Below are 20,678 nucleotides of genomic sequence, written 5' to 3'. Positions count from 1 at the left end.
ACGAGTTCCGTATGGCTTTACTTGACTGGTCTAGACAGAGCCCTGACCTCAACCCCACTGGACACCTTTTTGAGATCCTGTAAAATTTTGGTCATTTTATGTCCACCCTGTGAACGTAAATGTTGCTTTTACATTTGTGCTTTAAAATCAACATAATTTTTATGTTACCCTGAATTTTGTATGGAAGTTTCCTTATGTCCAATAAAATCCAACCTTCAAATGTAGAAAAACTTTGCCAGAGGCATGCTGAGACCTCTAGTTCTACCAGCCCAGCATACTCTACCAGCCAGATGCATGCTGAGACCTCTAGTTTTACCAGCCTAGTGTACTCTACCAGCCAGAGGCATGCTGAGACCTCTAGTTCTACTAGCCCAGCATACACTACCAGCCAGAGGCATGCTGAGACCTCTAGTTCTACCAGCCCAGCATACTCTACCAGCCAGAGGCATGCTGAGACCTCTAGTTCTATTAGCCCAGCATACACTACCAGCCAGAGGCATGCTGAGACCTCTAGTTCTACCAGCCCAGTGTACTCTACCAGCCAGAGGCATGCTGAGACCTCTAGTTCTACCAGCCCAGCATACACTACCAGCCAGAGGCATGCTGAGACCTCTAGTTCTACCAGCCCAGCATACTCTACCAGCCAGAGGCATGCTGAGACCTCTAGTTCTATTAGCCCAGCATACACTACCAGCCAGAGGCATGCTGAGACCTCTAGTTCTACCATCCCAGTGTACTCTACCAGCCAGAGGCATGCTGAGACCTCTAGTTCTACCAGCCCAGCATACACTACCAGCGAGAGGCATGCTGAGACCTCTAGTTCTACCAGCCCAGCATACTCTACCAGCCAGAGGCATGCTGAGACCTCTAGTTCTACCAGCCCAGCATACACTACCAGCGAGAGGCATGCTGAGACCTCTAGTTCTACCAGCCCAGCATACACTACCAGCCAGAGGCATGCTGAGACCTCTAGTTCTACCAGCTAGAGTAATGTTGAAAATGCAGCCTTACAATTCGGTAGAAATCAGTGTCTCCTAATGTCAGTAAGGTGGTGATGTTGGATTGTAGTGAATTAATGAACTGCACATTCACTGGTTCCGCTCACAAAATGGACTCCTCCCCTGTGTTTAATTGAAGGGTTCTGTTTAAGGTTCCCTGCTATTATTGGAGAGCTAAAAAAAAATGTGTTTTTCCAAATAATTCCTATTTCCCAGAAAGTCAACACATTTTAGACCCAGATCACTCACCAGTAATAATACATAAAACACAGTGTGACAGGATGGACCGCCTATGCCACCCTGTCTGTTGTTGCTGGGAACCAGCTGGGCTTACTTTGACAGTTTCCTCTTTTGTTATTCCAAATACGCCCCTCCTGCCACAGTGGGAGGGGCCTGCTGCCACCACTGAGCTCCTTTTATGGCACTCAGAACCACGTTCCCTCTGGGTAACTGACGCTGCTACCTTACCTCGTTGCTGGTGTACCTGGGCTGGTCCTCCTGACCTCTTACTATGGATCAGGGTTGCTGTGGAAGGATCCCCCCTGGCCTATCACACTGACCAGGGCTGCATGGGTAGCAGGCAGAGCGGTGGTACTGGAAATCTTGGGTCCAAACCTCAGACAGCCGGAGAACGGATTAGAGTTGCGGTATAATCTGCAGGTCACAGGAATACAGTAATATTGAAGATGTTTTCAAGCAGGTCTTTGAAGCTAGATGTTTATTTGCTCTCACTGGTTAGAGGTACCAGTGATCAGGTCAGATGTTGAAATCAGAAGATACATTTCAGTGTACAAGTCAGTGCATTTTATACAGATTTGGACACAGGCTATTTTTATAATCAGGATATAACCCCGTTTACCAAAACATATATATACATGCATCACAAAGCTAACAATATTTACACTTGTCTGCAGGGGCGGATTGGGAACTTAAAGTGGCCCTGGAAAAAAGTCTGAAAGTGGCCTCATGTGAGTGTGGCCAAAAAATGGTAGGCGGGGCCCAGTATGTGTGTGTACCCACTGTGTCTGTCCCTGTATGTGTGTGCGCTCAGTGTCTGTGCGCCCACTGTATGTACCCAAGTATGTGTGTTCTGTTCTAGTCGCTTCCCTACCTGTGACTGCTGGTGTCTTTAGCTCAGTTGCTGCTTGTCTGGATCTTGTAATGTTGAGAGTCCTATCTGGAAAAAAAAGGGGTACATTAAATTAAGAAAACTCCAACCAGCCCCGGCGTTAAATCAATAGCATACAAGTTTAATAATTAGGCCTCCCTCCAGCCCCATTCAAATAAGAGTATTCCCATTTAATAAATTAACCTATTTCCCTACCTCCAAACAGGCCAGCAATAAATAGCATTTATATTTATTAAATATAACCATTTCCCAAAACCACCCCTGTCATTAAATTATTCATATTTACATTTAATAAATAGCTCTCCTCTCCAAACTCAGCCCCACATTCAGTTAATAGCCCCAAACCAGCATTAAATGAAAAGTCCTGCCTCCACATCTTAAATTAGTAGGCCCCCACTATTAAACTAAATTGCCCCACCATCACTCATTAGTCATCACCTACCTCACGCCCCCATTCCATTGCCCTAAGCCCCCCCTGCCCTCACCCCCATTCCATTGCCCTAAGCCCCCTGCCCTCAACCCCATTCCATTGCCCTAAGCCCCCCTGCCCTCACCCCCATTCCATTGCCCTAAGCCCCCCTGCCCTCACCCCCATTACAGTGACATAAGCCCCCTGCCCTCACCCCCATTCCATTGCCCTAAGCCCCCCTGCCCTCACCCCCATTACAGTGACATAAGCCCCCTGCCCTCACCCCCATTACAGTGACATAAGCCCCCTGCCCTCACCCCCATTACAGTGACATAAGCCCCCTGCCCTCATCCCCATTACAGTGACATAAGCCCCCTGCACTCACCCCCATTACAGTGACATAAGCCCCCTGCCCTCACCCCCATTACAGTGACAAAAGCCCCCTGCCCTCACCCCCATTACAGTGACATAAGCCCCTGCCCTCACCCCCATTACAGTGACATAAGCCCCCTGCCCTCACCCCCATTACAGTGACATAAGCCCCCTGCACTCACCCCCATTTCAGTGACATAAGCCCCCTGCCCTCACCCCCATTACAGTGACATAAGCCCCCTGCCCTCACCCCCATTACAGTGACATAAGCCCCCCTGCACACACACACTATGCTGACATAAGACCCCCTGCACACACACACTATACTGACATAAGTCCCCCTGCACACACACACTATGCTGTCATAAGCCCCCCTGCACACACACACACACACACACACACACACACACACACACACACACACACACACTATACTGACATAAGCCCCCCTGCACAGGCAGACACACACACACTATACTGACATAAGCCCTGGTCTCAGAAATAACAATTTCCTATCTCACAATATACACAATATCAAAAATAAGTGCACGTGCAATTATATAAATAAGCGCCCTGCGCTATTTCCTTTAAATAAATTTATACCAAACAGCCTCTGTTCCTGCACACAGCGCAGTGCATTATCTGTATACCCATTACAAATATTTACTTTATAAGTGCGATTATGTAATCAAATTACCAAACATTCCAAAATAAACTGGGGTCAAAGTTCAAACTCTGACTGACAGCCTCATGGTGATTCCTCAGCCGCAGAACTCACTTCAGTGTCTCTGAGAAATAGTTGATAAGTGTTTAAACTGCCAGGGATGGATCCTTATGGAATAAAAGGGATGTTTTATTTATTCAAATCTAAAAGGGAAGTGTCCTGATCTCCTTTGAGGCTTACTGATGTAATTTTGGATACCGTTTTTCCACTTTGAAGCAACTGGTTCTTTATTTTCCTCACAATAATACATTACAAGAAATGCAGCGTTTAATAAATAATTTTTTGGGGGGTTTGTATGTAGTGTGTATAGTTATTATTGTTTTTCTTTACGTCATTAGTCTGTCTTTTGACAATGATCAATACTTTTAGCCCAGTATAGCTGAATTTTCAATCGTCTACTAGAATTAAGAACTCAGGGCCTGAGTCATTAAGGAGAGCAAAGCATAATACAGGAGTAACTTTGCAGCTGGGCAAAACCATGTTGCATTGGAGGGAGAGGTAAATTTAAAATGTGGATACAGATTTATATTTGGGGTTGGGCGTGTCCTAGATCAACTTTACATTTCAGTATAATATTAAATATGTTTTTGTGTGCTACATGAAAGAACAGCCAGTATTGTAACATGGTTTATCCCGGAGCAAACTTGCTCCTTTTTTATGGGCAGCACGGTGGCTTAGTGGTTAACCAGTTTGCCTCACAGCACTGAGGTTATGAATTTGACTCCCAAACAGGGCCTTATCTGTTTCCTCCTACACTCCAAAAACATACTAGTAGGTTAATTGGCTGCTATTAAGTTGACCCTAGTGTGCGTGTGCGTGTGTGCGTGTGTGCGTGTGTGTGTGTGTGTGTGTGTGTGTGCGTGTGTGCGTGTGCGTGTGTGTGTGTGTGCGTGTGCGTGTGTCGCAATTTAGACTGTAAGCTCCCATGGGGCAGGGACTGATGTAAGTTCTCTGTACAGCGCTGCGGAATTAATGATGCTATATAAATAGCAGATGATGATGATGCTTTGCTCTCCTTAATGACTCGGGCCCTTAGAGTTAATTTCCTGGTAGCTGAATGGAGAAGTGAATGTGGGGTCTCTGTTACCAGTATACATATTGTATGTTATAGAAGTGGCTGAACTTCCCAGTTTACTAAAGTAGTATAAAATATTAAACAGCGTATGTTCTTCTGTAGCATTTTCTGCCTTTATCAGACAGAAAACTTTTGCCTACTTTTTATATTGTTCTGTTAGGAATGTCACGCATGTTCAAAACATTTTTAAAAACCCCCCAAAAAAGCTAATAATCTTTTTCCTTTTACTCTACAGTGATTAATGAATACGTTATATTACATGTTTGGACTGTCTATGAGTCTTAGAGCAATGTAAGGAAAGACCCTAAACCAGAAGTACTTTTTATTGGCTACCTCCTAGTGCAAGAGAATGTGGGTATTTAAGTCAACTATTTGGGTGATTGTGATGGACAGAGAGCAGGATATAAACCCGGACACCAAAATATGAATACAAAGGCATAAAAATTGTTACTCTGGGCCCCAGTGTGTAGGTCAGCGTTTGGGCTCTTGTGGACCCCAGTGTGTAGGTCAGCGTTTGGGCTCTTGTGGACCCCAGTGTGTAGTTCAGCTTTTGGGCTCTTGTGGACCCCAGTGTGTAGTTCAGCGTTTGGGCTCTTGTGGACACCAGTGTGTAGGTCAGCGTTTGGGCTCTTGTGGACCCCAGTGTGTAGTTCAGCGTTTGGGCTCTTGTGGACCCCAGTGTGTAGTTCAGCGTTTGGGCTCTTGTGGACACCAGTGTGTAGGTCAGCGTTTGGGCTCTTGTGGACCCCAGTGTGTAGTTCAGCGTTTGGGCTCTTGTGGACACCAGTGTGTAGGTCAGCGTTTGGGCTCTTGTGGACCCCAGTGTGTAGTTCAGCGTTTGGGCTCTTGTGGACCCCAGTGTGTAGTTCAGCGTTTGGGCTCTTGTGGACCCCAGTGTGTAGGTCAGCGTTTGGGCTCTTGTGGACCCCAGTGTGTAGGTCAGCGTTTGGGCTCTTGTGGACCCCAGTGTGTAGGTCAGCGTTTGGGCTCTTGTGGACCCCAGTGTGTAGTTCAGCGTTTGGGCTCTTGTGGACCCCAGTGTGTAGTTCAGCGTTTGGGCTCTTGTGGACCCCAGTGTGTAGGTCAGCGTTTGGGCACTTGTGTGCCTTTGGTAAGTATCTGACCGATTATCACATAATACACAGCTACTAAAACAGCACTAAAGACATATTCATATTTTGGTGTCTGTATATTAAAAAGGCATTTTTAATGTAAAGCAAAAGATGTGTAATCCATATGTACACACATAGGTATAAAATTACTGGACAGGGCCAGATTAATTGGTGCTGAATTCATTTCTAGACTAAATGTATATTGTCCACTCCAATTGTGAATATTGCGGTAAAAAGAAGTTTACTTGTTACATTTTCCAGTTCCAAGAGTTATAAAAGCTCTCGGCACAGTTTGCATACAACCTGGTCCTCCGTGTCTTAGTGCAGAGTGAGAGACTGATGAATGGGCTACCGGCTAATTTATAAACTTTCAACAATGGTGGGTGTGTCTTTAGCAATATGATGTCTTCACAGTGGTCAAACAAGGAAGATAGTGAATCACTATGGCTTCACGGATCCTCTTTCTTAACATGAGCAAAAGGCCATTTTGGAGGTTGAGTAGTTCCTAACCCTTTCGTAGTAATTTATAAGCAATTCCTTAATTAATCCAACGTATATTGACAATAATATATATAGATATATATTTGCAAATCTGGTTGCACCCAATACATTTATTATTATTATTATTATTATTATTATTATTATTATTATTGATCCGACTTTAACAATGGTGATGTCAATACTTTGGTCAACAAAATAGCTGCCTTCACTGTGTGATGGCTCCACTTTTATTATTATTGCAGTCTGAATATGAGCTCCTTTTCCTTGTGTCTAAGGAGAAAATATGAGAATGTATTAATAAGTTTTTAGTAGCGGAAGAAATCTGCTGTCTGCAGATCTGAAGTACTTGGCACTCGGAGTGATTTAGATTAACTTCAGCTATATTGAAGGCTTCCTTCTTCTTAGTCAGCAGATGCATGTGTTATCCGTTCTCACCTGCCATCTGCGGCAGGCGATATTCCATTTTAATTAGGGGAATATTGAAGAGTAACTAATATCCACATTCTGCATTAACACTGCCTGTAAACTGAATTTTCCACTAATTGATCAGCCCCAGCTTTCTGTTACAAGACTAACAATTATATCAGTAAATTACGGACACTGGGACAGTCCTGGCTATTATTCTTCATTTCTCTAATATTTTGTTGGCAGTATTTTGACTCTCAGAAATGTAAGTAATAGCAAACCTCAGTCATTGTACTACAGAACCGCCCCATTTATCCATTTAAATGATATCGGCTCTGTCTTCTTTATACTCCAAGCTACCTTGTGCACCACTGACGACTTTGCTTACCAAAGAATGATCCAATGTTGAGCATAGATTTGCATAGTTTAACTCCACTTTCTTATAGTGTTTTTCTCTTAAGGGCTTAATGTGCAATTTAGATCCTGAGGGATAGAACGTGTATAGCATTTTATGGAGCTCACTCTACAGGTCCTGTTATATAGATCTTTTTATCTTCAATAAGCTGATTGTAGTGAGTCCACTGTCTTTTTTCGTCCCTGTTGAATCTAAATCAGATTGTTCACCTGTAAGTGTCAGTCTATCTGTTTATGAGCTATTTTCTATTTGTTTTATTATGTTATTTTGTTTTCTCTGGGCATCATGAGTTAATATTGTTTGGAGAAGTATTTTCATTTTTAAAGTTTGGCTCCTATTTCAAACACATTATATGTCAATGGGCATTGTATTATGGCTATTGTAATGCACCAACCTAGTTGCATCTTCGATCCCTTTCCCCGCAACCATGTGGTACACAAGACGCCGTAGCAACGCAATACAATGACATGAGAGAGCCTGGTGACAGGTGCTCTTTAAATGAATTAAATCTATAGAGACGACCTCTCAAGCATGACATACTCCCCACTGCTTAGACCCCCAAACTCCCTGGTATTGCCTCCAAATCTCCCAACCTTTGCTCAGCCTTTTTTTTACTTACCACAAACCCAGGATCTAGAAACTAAAACCCCATGTTCTTAAGTATGGGGCAACACGGTGGCTAAGTGGTTAGCACTTCTGCCTCACAACGCAGGGGTCCTTCGTTCAATTCCTGACCATGACCTTATCTGTGTGGAGTTTGTATGTTCTCCCCATGTTTGCGTGGGTTTCCTTCAGGTGCTCCGGTTTCCTCCCACACTCCAAAAACATACTGGTATGTTAACTTGCTGCAATCAAAATTGACCCTAGTCTCTCTGTCTGTCTGTCTGTCTGTGTGTGTATGTTAAGGAATTTAGACCGTAAGCTCCAATGGGGCAGGGAGAGATGTGAATGAGTTCTCTGCACAGCGCTGCCGAATCAGTGGCGCTATATAAATAAATGGTGATGATGATGACTGCAAGCTCTAGTTTAATAAGCGACATTATATACTCCCATAGATGTTCCTGTCCGTGACATACAGTTCAAATCCCAAGGAATGGTTGGCTTAGAATAACCCATCCATTCCTTTTGCAGTATGTCTAATACAACATGACCTATTTTAAAGAACAATGTTCAAAGCAACGTAATTACATTTGAAGGAACCAGTGGGTTTCCAATATGCCATTTTCCTTAGATTTTTATTTCTTAAAGTATTTGACAAGTCTGCGCTTCATTCAAATGTTTCATTGTAAATTTCTATAATTCATCATTATTCTGTAGTAGAGGTAATCAAGCTGTGGCTTTCCATCGGTTGTGTCCTGACAGCGGGGTGTGCTGGGACTTGTAGTTGCACAACAGCTGGAAAGCCACAATGTGCCTGAACTTGTTTTAAATATTGCTGTTTGTGAATAATGGAACCCAGCTGATTAATTTGACATCTTTATTATGAATCTCCAAATAAATGGAACAAATTGTAAATGTTCTCCCTCATTCCAAGTGACTGCTGACAGCTGTATTTTATATTTCTCTGGGGGAGTTTTGATGGCAGTCCTGTCAAACAGGCATTATGTCTTTGTTTCATATCTAAACATTGAATTACTATCTTTAAATTCAAAAGGAAAACCAGGAATAGATATAGAATTCTGTAATATAGGTGGAGTGATTTCATTATTTCCCTTTCCTTTTTCAATATATTGCTTCAGAACACAGCAATTTAGAAGACTCATTTTATTTTCTTTGTGAATAGCAAGAAAAGTGCCAAGCAGCACAATATTTAAGCTCTGCAAGTGAAAGATGCCTAATATATTATACACACAAGCATAATTTCTTTTTCATACTAAATAATGTTAGACAGGCAGATATACAGTATCACTAAATAAATAATCTTTCTAGCTGGTAAGCTCGGTGATGGAGAAGGGTATACCTGCTCCATGGAGTATATAGCAGTCTTGGTCACCTGTCCATCCCATTGCTATAATCTGCTTGTAGCCTGGGGCTGTCAATCAGAATCCACTTTTATATGTAGGTTTGGAAAGATCATGGTCATGGTTTGGTGCAGATTTGCACCTTTTGAGCATGCAACTAACCCATAAAGCTGCCTAGTGAAAGCTTACTGTGACTGTGATTTATTCTTCTTTATTAATAGTGTTCAATATATCTGAAAGGCAATGTAAATGACAGGGAAACCTGGTGAAAAAGGACTGACCTTTGAAACGCATGGTTTGTCTGTGAGACTATGCTGGTCATCCTGACCTCTGCGTTATGGAACAGTCTGCAAATGTTCCAATGTTCTTTCATCACCGTCCATATTATTTATTTATATAGTGCACTATATTATGCAGCGCTATATATAGAGGCCATTTTATTATTCACATCAGTCCCTGCCCTATTGGAGCTTACAGACTAAATTGACACACGCACGCACACACACACATGCACACACTCGTCCAATTATCAAACCCATCCCAGTGCTGTGAGTCCGCAATGCTAACCACTGTGCCAACATGTATATGTAAGTTTTGTATTTTTAGAATATGAGCGTCTTTGAGAAACTGGAAACGTGTGAGATAATGGATGTTTTAATATATATTGTGTTTGAGAATACTTTATGTACATCACACCACACTTCAGATAAGTGCTTCTTTTTATTATCATTACAACTGCCAGGAAGAGACCTGACTGCAGACACTCCATATTTTTTTATTGTGTTTTTACTATCAATCTTCAAATGTGTGTTGTTGAAATGACATTCTAATCCAAATTAATGTTAATGACGGGAATATGTACTTGAAATCTTGTTTTGTCTGTTTTGTTTTGTAGGAATTGGAGCGAGTTACATCTTTGCAGACAAGTCTTCAGCTCGCTGCCGTTATTTGCACTAATGGAAGGAGGTATGGGAACAAAGACCATGGTTAGAAGTTTATATTGTGTTTTACATCTGTACATTTGCGCAGATGCGTCTAGATTGCCACTAAAGTGCCTGGGTTTTCAGAAGAGCAGAAGTTTACACCAGTCTATGCAAGGGTCTGGCTGAAGTTAGGGTGTTCATCGTTAGCTATGGCAGTGGTTCCCAAACTTCTACAATTCGTGGCAACCTTAGAGTCTCCATAATGTTTTCAAGGCACCCCTCCGAAATAATCACAGAGCAGTACCATTCTATAAGTAGTTGGGTCAAAATAACGTAATAAGTATTTAGGTCAGGACAGAAATACTTGGTTGTTTGCAAAAATAATACACATAAATCCAAGGGAAAAGAATATTTTTATTTATTTTTTTATATTTTTATCAAAGAATAATTTACAGCTAATATTAAGAGGAATAAAATCAAACAAAATAAAACAACGTACAAAAATCATCACGATTACTCTGTGCCCTTTTATCGTCACACTGTGTGCCCCTTCATCGTCACACTGTGCGCCCCTTCATCGTCACACTGTGCGCCCCTTCACCGTCACACTGTGCGCCCCTTCACCGTCACACTGTGCGCCCCTTCACCGTCACACTGTGCGCCCCTTCACCGTCACACTGTGTTGCCCCTTCACCGTCACACTGTGCGCCCCTTCACCGTCACACTGTGCGCCCCTTCACCGTCACACTGTGCGCCCCTTCACCGTCACACTGTGCGCCCCTTCACCGTCACACTGTGCGCCCCTTCACCGTCACACTGTGCGCCCCTTCACCCTCACACTGTGCGCCCCTTCACCCTCACACTGTGCGCCCCTTCACCGTCACACTGTGCGCCCCTTCACCGTCACACTGTGCGCCCCTTCACCGTCACACTGTGTTGCCCCTTCACCGTCACACTGTGCGCCCCTTCACCGTCACACTGTGCGCCCCTTCACCGTCACACTGTGCGCCCCTTCACCGTCACACTGTGCGCCCCTTCACCGTCACACTGTGCGCCCCTTCACCGTCACACTGTGCGCCCCTTCACCGTCACACTGTGCGCCCCTTCACCGTCACACTGTGCGCCCCTTCACCGTCACACTGTGCGCCCCTTCACCGTCACACTGTGCGCCCCTTCACCGTCACACTGTGCGCCCCTTCACCGTCACACTGTGTTGCCCCTTCACCGTCACACTGTGCGCCCCTTCACCGTCACACTGTGCGCCCCTTCACCGTCACACTGTGCGCCCCTTCACCGTCACACTGTGCGCCCCTTCACCGTCACACTGTGCGCCCCTTCACCGTCACACTGTGCGCCCCTTCACCCTCACACTGTGCGCCCCTTCACCCTCACACTGTGCGCCCCTTCACCGTCACACTGTGCGCCCCTTCACCGTCACACTGTGCGCCCCTTCACCGTCACACTGTGTGCCCCTTCATCCTCACTCTGCCCCCTCCTTCATTCTTTTGCCCCTCCAGTGCTGTTTCCTATCACCATTTCCCATCCGTTTCTTTACTTGCCATACTTGGCCTTTTTTATTCTATTTCTTCTGTCTTCTTCGCAATCCAGCGGCGCCCGTGACCCAGCATTCTCCTTTTTCCTGTCGTTCCTCACTGAATATGTCGGACATGATGACAGTGACAGTACCGCGGCACCGCTGAGTTATGGAGTAAACGATCCCGGAGCCTATTTTTTGGAGCAGTGCAAAGTCGAGATTTAATTTTGCAGTGTGACATTATTGCAATGAGAGAAACTGCATGGGAGGGGGCAACACTGTACACAGCCATTTTCACTCCACAATAACGGGAGATCCGGTCTAGTCCTATACTTTTTCAGACACGTTTTGTGCTTCCTGTTGCACTTTCACGGTCACTTTTGCCCAACGTAAAAAAAACCACACAAATGCCGCATGTAGTAACGACAGCCCTGATGTCGCCTCACTCTTGTGATTCATCTAAGCCATAGGCTAAAGCACCCTCTACTCTAGGTGACAAATAGAAAGGTTTAATGAAAGGGGGGGTTTAAAAGTGTTAGCTGGTTGGATGTTAATGTGATGATTACTTTTGTACAGTGGCCTCTTCAGATTTCTCTGCCTTCCCACAAATCTAGGAGCTCTTCTAGTTTATGAAGATGTCAGTAGGCATAGACCTTGGGGTGCGCTGGGTGAGCCATCTATATGCACCATTGCCAAAACAAAGCATTTTTTGGTGCACATCAAGTGTGCTTTGTAAATGAGCCTCTCTGTGTCTGTACGTTCCCCAATGCAACTCCCCCTACCTGTAGCTATCTGTTTCCCAATGCAGCCCGTGCCTCCTATCTGTTTCCCAATGCAGCAAGTGACCCCCTATCTGTTCCCCAGGGCAGCCTGTGTCCCCCTATCTTTTCCCCAATGTCACTCGTGCCCCCCATCTGTTCCCCAATACATCCCATACCCCCTATCTGTTTCCCATTGCAGCCTGTGCCTCTCCTTCCTGTATCTGTCTGTACCCGCATTGAAGGCTGTGCCTCCGTGTCTGTCTGCAACCTGTGCCACCAACCTCTGCCCCATTGTACCCCAGTGCAGCCTGTGCCTTCTTGCTCTGAGGTTGTATTGAAGCTCAGCAGAATTAGAATTGGCCTCAGAAATAGAAATGACACATTTAGCAAAACGCTTATTCCCAACTAGATTGTTAACATGACAGCAAAATATGTTTCATATTATCAAACGACCCTTTTTGATTATTTTATGTCCTTTAAGAAAAATAACTGCTGCCCGAGTCATTTTATCCAAAGCACAGACTACGGTACAGTAATTACAGCATTATTTCCTCTGAGCAGAGGAGATATAGATTTTCCCTGTTCTTTTACTTTTGATTCTTGACTCTATTGTATTTTCAGCAGTAAATGTGATATTTTCTTGCAAGTAACTGAGTTGAAACAGTTCTTCAGATATCTGGAACATGAAAAGGTTTAAGACTAAAGCTATTGTTGAAATAATATATAAAGGGCAACAATACTATACTAATAAGTAGGTTTATGTTCAATTAATTTTGCATAACTGATTAGCATAGCATAAATTAAACTGCACATTTAACAAATCAGGGCAGGACAAACCCCAGGAGCCAGGTGCCTACATACATCTCTTTAGTGTTATGCTACTGGTGCATAACATTTCCAAATGATTCATGCAAGTGTTGTCCCACTGGTGGCCAGTGGGCCGGATGTGTCCGTCCAAGACCACAACCACCTTCCAGGGATTGCAGTGTATGTCATAACTTATTTAATAGCATTGGCACTAAGCCATGTGGATAGATCAGTTGTACGGCCCATTCCATGTATATACTGGAACAGCACTGAAGTGCATATCATTCCTGCGTGGTCTGTTTTGCACCATAAACAAACTTAAGAAAATAACACCCGTCCGTTCTTCTGAGGCTGCTCTCTCGCACTGTGGGTGCATTGTGACCTGTTTTACAGAATCTCGCAGGCAGCACTCTCAATCTTTCATATGAGAAGAAAAATGAAGCGCTCTTCTAGTGGGGGCACTCTAGGAGTCACAATAGTAGTATCAATAAAATTATTCTATGGTTTTATTAAATTTTAACTATTTAACACTCCACATCAATCTTATAGATACTATACAAAATATGGTTGTTTTTTTAAATAAAGAAAGACAAGTCAAAGAATCAGTCCAGGTGACTTCTACATTTGTCTGACTGAGATACTGCATCATGTGTCCACCATTGTACTATATGCAGCAGTATATTAAGGATCTGTCCGCTTGTTGTTAAACCCCGTTTGTAAAAATGCTTACATCCCCTGCATCCCCCTTGCAGCCAGCAAAAATGACCTGGTTTTATTACTGCTTTAGAGGCGGATTTTAATTTAGAACATACTTGCCAACATTTGATTTCTCCCCTCCACGCGATGCTCTGACAATGCGGGAGGGGTCGCAGTGACACTTTTGCATCGCCGTAGCACCATCCCTGTCACGATTTGCTGCATTTTGCAAAGGGAGGAAAGGGGAGGGCATCGGCCATATCGCTCCCACTAGCTTAAACTAGGGTAGAGAAAACCATGAGTGGCGGAGCTGGCAAGGGAGGTGAATAGAGCATTAGAGGCAAGTAAAACACATGATATAATGTTGTCTCTACTTAAAATCTAGTATTGAGTAGATCTTGGAGTTCATCTGTAAACTTCATTGTGTTTATAGTGTTCCTGTAACTTGGGTTTTCTTACATCATTTTCCTAGACACTTAAATGCAGCAAAAGAAGATTTTACGCAAGCTAGTCTGGGACTGCTGGCAAACCAGAGGAAAAGGCAGCTTTTAATTGGTCTTCTGAAATCACTGAGGACAATTAAAACACTGGTAATGATAGCAGTGTTCTTCATTTATTTATTCTTTTGTTTGTTTAAAGATACCTAGTTATTAACTTTTGTTTATTTCTCTTTCATCAGCAAAGAACGGACATACGCCTGAGCGAAATGCTGGAGGTAAATTCAGTGTTTTGACTTTTTCTGAATTTTAATTTGCATTTCAAGGGAAGAGATTTATTAGTTCTGTCAACGCAAAGTGAACAATCTTATTTAACAATGACAACAAACTGATTTGTAAATGATGTGGTTTTTTTTTGTATATAAGCAATTCATTACTGGCAAAATGTTATAACATGCATCAGAAATTTTCGTGAAATCTTTGTCTTGAAAACCATTTGATGTGTGACAGTCCCATCTTCAATAGATTTCTAGTTTTGAAGCTATAGACATCGCTGCTTCACCTTTTGACCTGCACTTCTTGTCTGTGAATAGTTTTATCTTTATAATTCAGTTACATTTCAGATGCATTTTTGTTGACTTAGGACAGCCACACACCCTGAGTTCCATCTGCTAGGCCTGAGCTATAGGATCACTGTCTAGTTTTGTCAGCTGGATATGATCACTTCTGGGGGTAAATGTATCAAGTTCCGATTTCTGCAAGTTGCCGGAAATCGGCGACTTTGCAGGGGAAATTTAAAGCGGCGATGGCTTGTAAAGGCAAGTTTCCAGCCTATCCTGAACTATTGTACTTTAGTTTAGAATACAGTTTAGCAAATGGTTTCAGAGATTAAGGGTTATATTTACTAAACTGCTGGTTTGAAAAAGTGGAGATGTTGTCTATAGCAGCCAATCAGATTCTAGCTGTCGTTTTGTAGAATGTACTAAATAAATGACAGCTAGAATCTGATTGGATAGGGGCGTGATAACTTCAGTTATGATGTCACAGACCTGGAAGAATAGACGTTAGAATCACTATATTTCTGGACAGTCTGAGAAAATGACATCTATTTAATTTCCCTATTTGTGTGGTCACCTGATGCTTTGAGATCATTGGATGACTTAATTTTTCACCAGTTCTAATACTCCTCTGATCAATACTAATCAGTTGTTAGTCAGGATTTTGGTACATTAGAGGTCCAAACTTACAGTGATTTGTGGTCAGTTTATTGGAACAGAAGACCACATTGTACGGGCAGCTCTGTAATGCTATAATTATTTTACAGTTTGTGTCCAATGCAAGTTTATCACAGTGGCTTTATATCAGGCGCGTCTTCCCTTTCTGCGATTCAATACCTAAGACGTCACGTATCAGCAGCCTTACAATATATGTGCAATTTTACAGGATTGAGGAGCCTTACTTTATAAATCACTTCATGCCAGAACCGGGAGTTATGGTATTACTGTTGAGATGATGGTGTAGGAGATTTATTTCTAAGCTGAGTTTTATATGCTTGTGCATCCCAGTTTTATTTGACCATTCAGCCCGAGCACTATATTTTTTAAAATGCCATTTTGATTATATTTTTCCCCTTCCCTCATTCACCCTTCAGTGTAACTTGCTCCCAGAGAGGATTTAGATTCAATTTTCTACCAGCTTCACTCCAATAGATGGTAATTCTGCTGCTGATGGATGAGAATATGGATGTCCCCTGTTCCAGACAGCCAAATAATCTTCTGTCCTTGGTGATTCTGCATTGTTTTGCAGCAGTCAAGTGGTTAATACATCTTATTGCTGGTAGCGGAGGGATTAAACAGAGTCTCCTTTACCCTGTTACAGTGTGTGCATTTGGCACAGGTATTTTGAAATGCATTTTCTGTTTCCTAATAAAATGCAGCAGCAAGATACACAATACAGTGTAATGTGTATGCGTTCAAACCTTGAATAGAAAACCTATTTCTCCTATTTCTGTGAGCGTTACCAGGCAACAACTCAAATGCTTGGTAATCTGTCTGGACTGAAGTTTGCGTTTTCTGTTTATGAAATACACACACGAGCAGACTATATTTATGTATTATAGTCTTAATGACTATAACGGTATAGATTTATTATTTATGGTCATAAGTAAAAAGATATGAGGAGTCTTGCTGCCAGCGACAGAAGAACTTTCCGTAATTTAATTATCCTTCTTCCCACATGACATTCTCCCCCTCTCTCCATATTGGGTACCTGATGGTCCTAAAGATCAATGCTCTAGACCAGGGGTAGGCAACCTGCGGCTCCCCAGGTGTTGTGAAACTACAAATCCCAGCATGCCTTGCCACCTATCTGCTGGTTATCTACTGGCAAAGCATGCTGGGACTTGTAGTTTCACAACACCTGGAGAGCCGCAGGTTGCCTACCCCTGCTCTAGACAGTCATCTTAGGCAACCTGGTACACTTCAGGGCTGCCCTCTAACCTCAAAAGACCTGCCGAGTTCCCTTAATTAATCAACATGTCACGGAATTGCAGAGATGGCCGCTGACCGGTATTGGCGCAACTGAACAGGAAGGCGCAGAGTCTAACGTACCCCCGTTATTCATCAGGGACCCCTGCAAGGGGGTTTGGGCTTAGCTACAGAGGGTACGCAGGTAGCGGTTCTCCAAGTCAGTCACCGGTGTAGCGACATTTGTAGACAGGCGTAGTCAGGCAATCCAGGTCAGAGCCAACCGAGTGGTGCAGTATGCAGGGAGGATCCAGAGAGAAGTCAGGTCAAGCTACATAGTCAAACCAGCCGGGCAGTGAGGTACCAAAACGAAACACAGGAGAGTAGTCACAGGAAGCCGAGTCAGAACCGAAGAACACACTGGATAAGAAGTTCAGGAAACGCTGGAGCAGGAGTGAACCAATACTCTGGCACTAGACATGTGTCAGAGGCTGCTTTATATACCCTAAGGTGCGTCTTGATTGGGTTAGGGAGATTTTGGCGGTCAGACATGCTGGCTGCAGACAGGTGAGCAGAGATAGCGTCCCGCTGCTAGGCATCAGGACGTGGTTGCTGAGAGGGTGCAGGCGTCTGTCTCCTGCACCAAGTGTCAGAGCGGAGACGGCGCCTGACACAACTTAATCAAAGAAAGAGGCACCTATATGTTATAACATATCAACTGGCATGTAAACAAGTGATACAAGTTAAACAAATCTAAGAATAAAGCAAGAAGGATCTGGGGCCGCTGGTGAAGGCTCAGCAGAACATATGCCGCCCAGGGGCCCCCTGTTGCCCACCACTTTCTTATGTAGTGTGGCTACTGGGCTTGACTGATTGTGAAGGTTAATCAGTCTGTCTGTCTGTCAGTTAATCAGGTTATTCAGTCTCAAGCTCAGTTGATTAGCTAGGCCAGGAGCTATTGTAGTGAGATTGAGGATACTCCATTTGAAAAGCATTCCTATGTGATTATTGTAACAAAGCTATATATTCACACCAGGAGCGGACTGGCCATCTCACAATTCTGGCAAATGCCCGATGGCCAAGTGCACTGATGGGCCGGTCTGGCACTTAAAACTATATTTGCTGTGTAGCTGTACTGTTCTAATGAGCTTTGAGCATCTGCTTGTGACCTCTTTATCCCCATCATTGCGTTGGGTAGGCTGGTAGAGGGCCGCTAGTATCCTTTCATATGCAATTATAGGGCCATGGGGGGTTTACTTGCACAGTTATAGTCCAGTCGCAATTAATTGCTCTAGCGGATCAGGCCAGCCATGTGATCAGGCCAGCCATGTGATATAGGAGGTCCATTGTGTGAGGCCAAGGGAGGAGGCCAGCCTCCTCCCTTGGCCTCACACAATGGACCTCCTCCTCCACCCACTGCCTCGGTCACTCCCTCGACCTAGTCTTCTCCTACCTCTGTAATCTCTCTGACTTCTCCATCTCTCCCTTTCCTCTATCCGACCACCACCTCCTCTCTTTCTCTCTCTCCTCCTCTCCCACTCCCCTCCCCATGCCCACTCCTACTCACTCCAGGCGCAACCTTGACACCCTCGATCCTGTTACTCTGTCCTCTACTCTTGACACTCTCCTTTCTCCCCTCTCCTCCCAGACTTGCCCCAACCTGGCGGTCTCCTTCTACAACCACACCCTCACCATTGCTCTTGACGCCATCGCCCCGGCCCACTCTGTCAAACCCCGTCGCTCCCAACCCCAGCCTTGGCACTCCAAATTCACTCGCTTCCTCCAAAAATGCTCCCGTACGGCTGAACGACACTGGAGAAAATCCCGCTCCCTGGCTGATTTTCTCCACTTCAAGTTCATCCTCTCTTCCTATAGCTCCGCTCTCTCTCTCGCCAAACAATCTTTCTTTAAATCCCTTATCTCCTCCCAGTCCTCCAACCCCCGCCACCTCTTCGCCACCTTCCGCACCCTCCTCTCCCCCCCCCGCCCCTCCTCTCCCCTCCTCTCTGACCGCCACTGACTTTGCCTCCTTCTTCTCTAAAATCGAGGCCATCCGTCTCGAAATCTCCTCATCCCTTCGCCGCTCCTCTTCTGTCTCCCCCCTCTACCAATCCCTCCACTGGCTCCCCATCCCCTACAGAATCGTGTTCAAGCTCCTCACTCTTACTTTTAAGGCCCTCTCCAACTCCACTGCTCCCTACATCTCCAACCTCATCTCCATTCACGCTCCATCCCGCCCTCTTCGTTCGGCTAACGACCGCCGCCTCTCTTCCCCCCTGGTTACCTCCTCCCATGCTCGCATCCAAGACTTCTCCCGCGCTGCCCCCCTCCACTGGAACCAGCTCCCCCGCTCCATCAGAACTTCCCCCAACTTGTCCAGCTTCAAACGGGCCTTAAAACCCCACCTCTTCCTTAAAGCCCTTCAGTCCCCCACCCATTAACCTCCTCCCATTCTCCCCCTACCCCCCTCCCTCTCCTGTCCCCCTCCTACTTCCCTCCTTTTCATTCTCCTCTCCCCCCCCCCTCCGTCCCTGCCTCCGTCATCCCCATTCCCTCCTCCTACCATTGTGTCTCTGTCCGTCCTACCCTCCCCTTAGATTGTACGCTCCTCCGAGCAGGGCCTCCTCTCCTTCTGTTCTCCACCACCTTAACTCTGCTCTCCAGCTCCTTGTCTCCTCCGCGAGGTCCTCCTGCCCCTGTCTCTGTCAGCTGGGGGCTCTCACCTCTAATTTAGCTGTTCATTGAGCTTCTGAGTTACTGTGATTTCTGTTAACTGTACTGTGCTGTCTCACCCTGTATCGTGTTTCTGTCTGTCCCTGTACGGCGCTACGGATACCTAGTGGCGCCCTATAAATAAAAATTAATAATAATAATAATAATAATATAGCAGTGCTATGTGATTGTGTGCAGGAGCTTTCACAGGACACGCTCAAGCATTGTATATACACACACACACTTATACACACACACACACAGATGTGGGCTGTTTTGATTTGTATGCCAGTGCTGTTTTTGAGTGCCAGTATCCACGGTTCTCAGTTTTATATGGCAGTGCCCGCTGCACACAGCAGTTGTACAGCACATTTGAAGCGCCACCATTGTTCTTTCAGCTGACTCCTCTCCCACCGTCTCATCCATCTGCACTACACGCTTTCTCTTCTGCAAGTAGCGTTACTTTTATCAGACATTTCTTTAGGCGACTTAAGGAGTAAGCAGATTTTTTTTTTTTTTAAATTGGGATTGACTGTCCACAACACAAACAAAATAAATAAGGGTAGAGAGCAAATAGATTTAATCACTTGCAGGGACGTCATACTTGTCATTGTAGATACCTTCCGGCGTCCTGCTGCTAGGTGCCAACCTGCCTTCTATGTCTTGGTTTTTCTTTCCCATCGGGTGTTGGTCTACAACCTCCAGCAGGTAAATCCTGTTTTAGTTCCACATTTGTTGGAGATCCGCAGAGTGCCTTAGCCTGACATTGTGTGACAATATTCAGTACTGTATGCTGGAGATTCTCTCATTTCATAGAGGACGCATAGGTTATTAACAATGAAAATCACTTCCTAATGTTTCCCACGTTTCCACTTTGCCAAGTACCCAATCAGGAACATTACTGCCCTGTAAGTATCCACCATGAATCACAGAACACTTTACCGTGTTAATTTCCTTAAATAAATGAGCTTTATGACTCTTCAGTGAAGGGATGGATTGCATTTAACAACACAAAGCCTTGGAGAGTTCTGATGTAGATTTATTTTGTCTGTTTTGAAGGAGGAAGATTACCCGGGAGCCATTCAGCTCTGTCTGGAGTGTCAGAAGGCGGCAAGTACATTCAAACACTACAGCTGTATAAGGTACTGACACTGTTTACTCACGTGTTCTCTCTGTACCGGGGTCAGCAGATCTTTGTGTGGCTGTAATAACATACACACTAGGAACAGTAGCATAGAACGG

The 20,678-nt window shown here is 44.5% G+C and overlaps 1 protein-coding gene across 2 annotated transcripts in view; it reads left to right on the top strand.

Annotated features, from left to right (window-relative positions):
* VPS50 (VPS50 subunit of EARP/GARPII complex) overlaps nucleotides 1-20,678 on the top strand; it is a 183,385-nt gene that overhangs the window by 51,061 nt on the left and 111,646 nt on the right. For both annotated transcript variants that reach the window (XM_075211803.1, XM_075211804.1), the window contains exons 6-9: nucleotides 9,997-10,067; nucleotides 14,295-14,412; nucleotides 14,502-14,537; nucleotides 20,496-20,578. In XM_075211803.1, coding sequence (XP_075067904.1) covers nucleotides 9,997-10,067; nucleotides 14,295-14,412; nucleotides 14,502-14,537; nucleotides 20,496-20,578 — 308 coding nt within the window. The remainder of the gene's footprint in view (nucleotides 1-9,996; nucleotides 10,068-14,294; nucleotides 14,413-14,501; nucleotides 14,538-20,495; nucleotides 20,579-20,678) is intronic.

This window comes from Mixophyes fleayi, chromosome 5 (genome assembly GCF_038048845.1).
Source record: "Mixophyes fleayi isolate aMixFle1 chromosome 5, aMixFle1.hap1, whole genome shotgun sequence".
NCBI lineage: Eukaryota > Metazoa > Chordata > Amphibia > Anura > Limnodynastidae > Mixophyes > Mixophyes fleayi.
The sequence above is the reverse complement of the archived record's forward strand: the minus strand, read 5'-3'. Positions and strand labels throughout refer to the sequence as shown.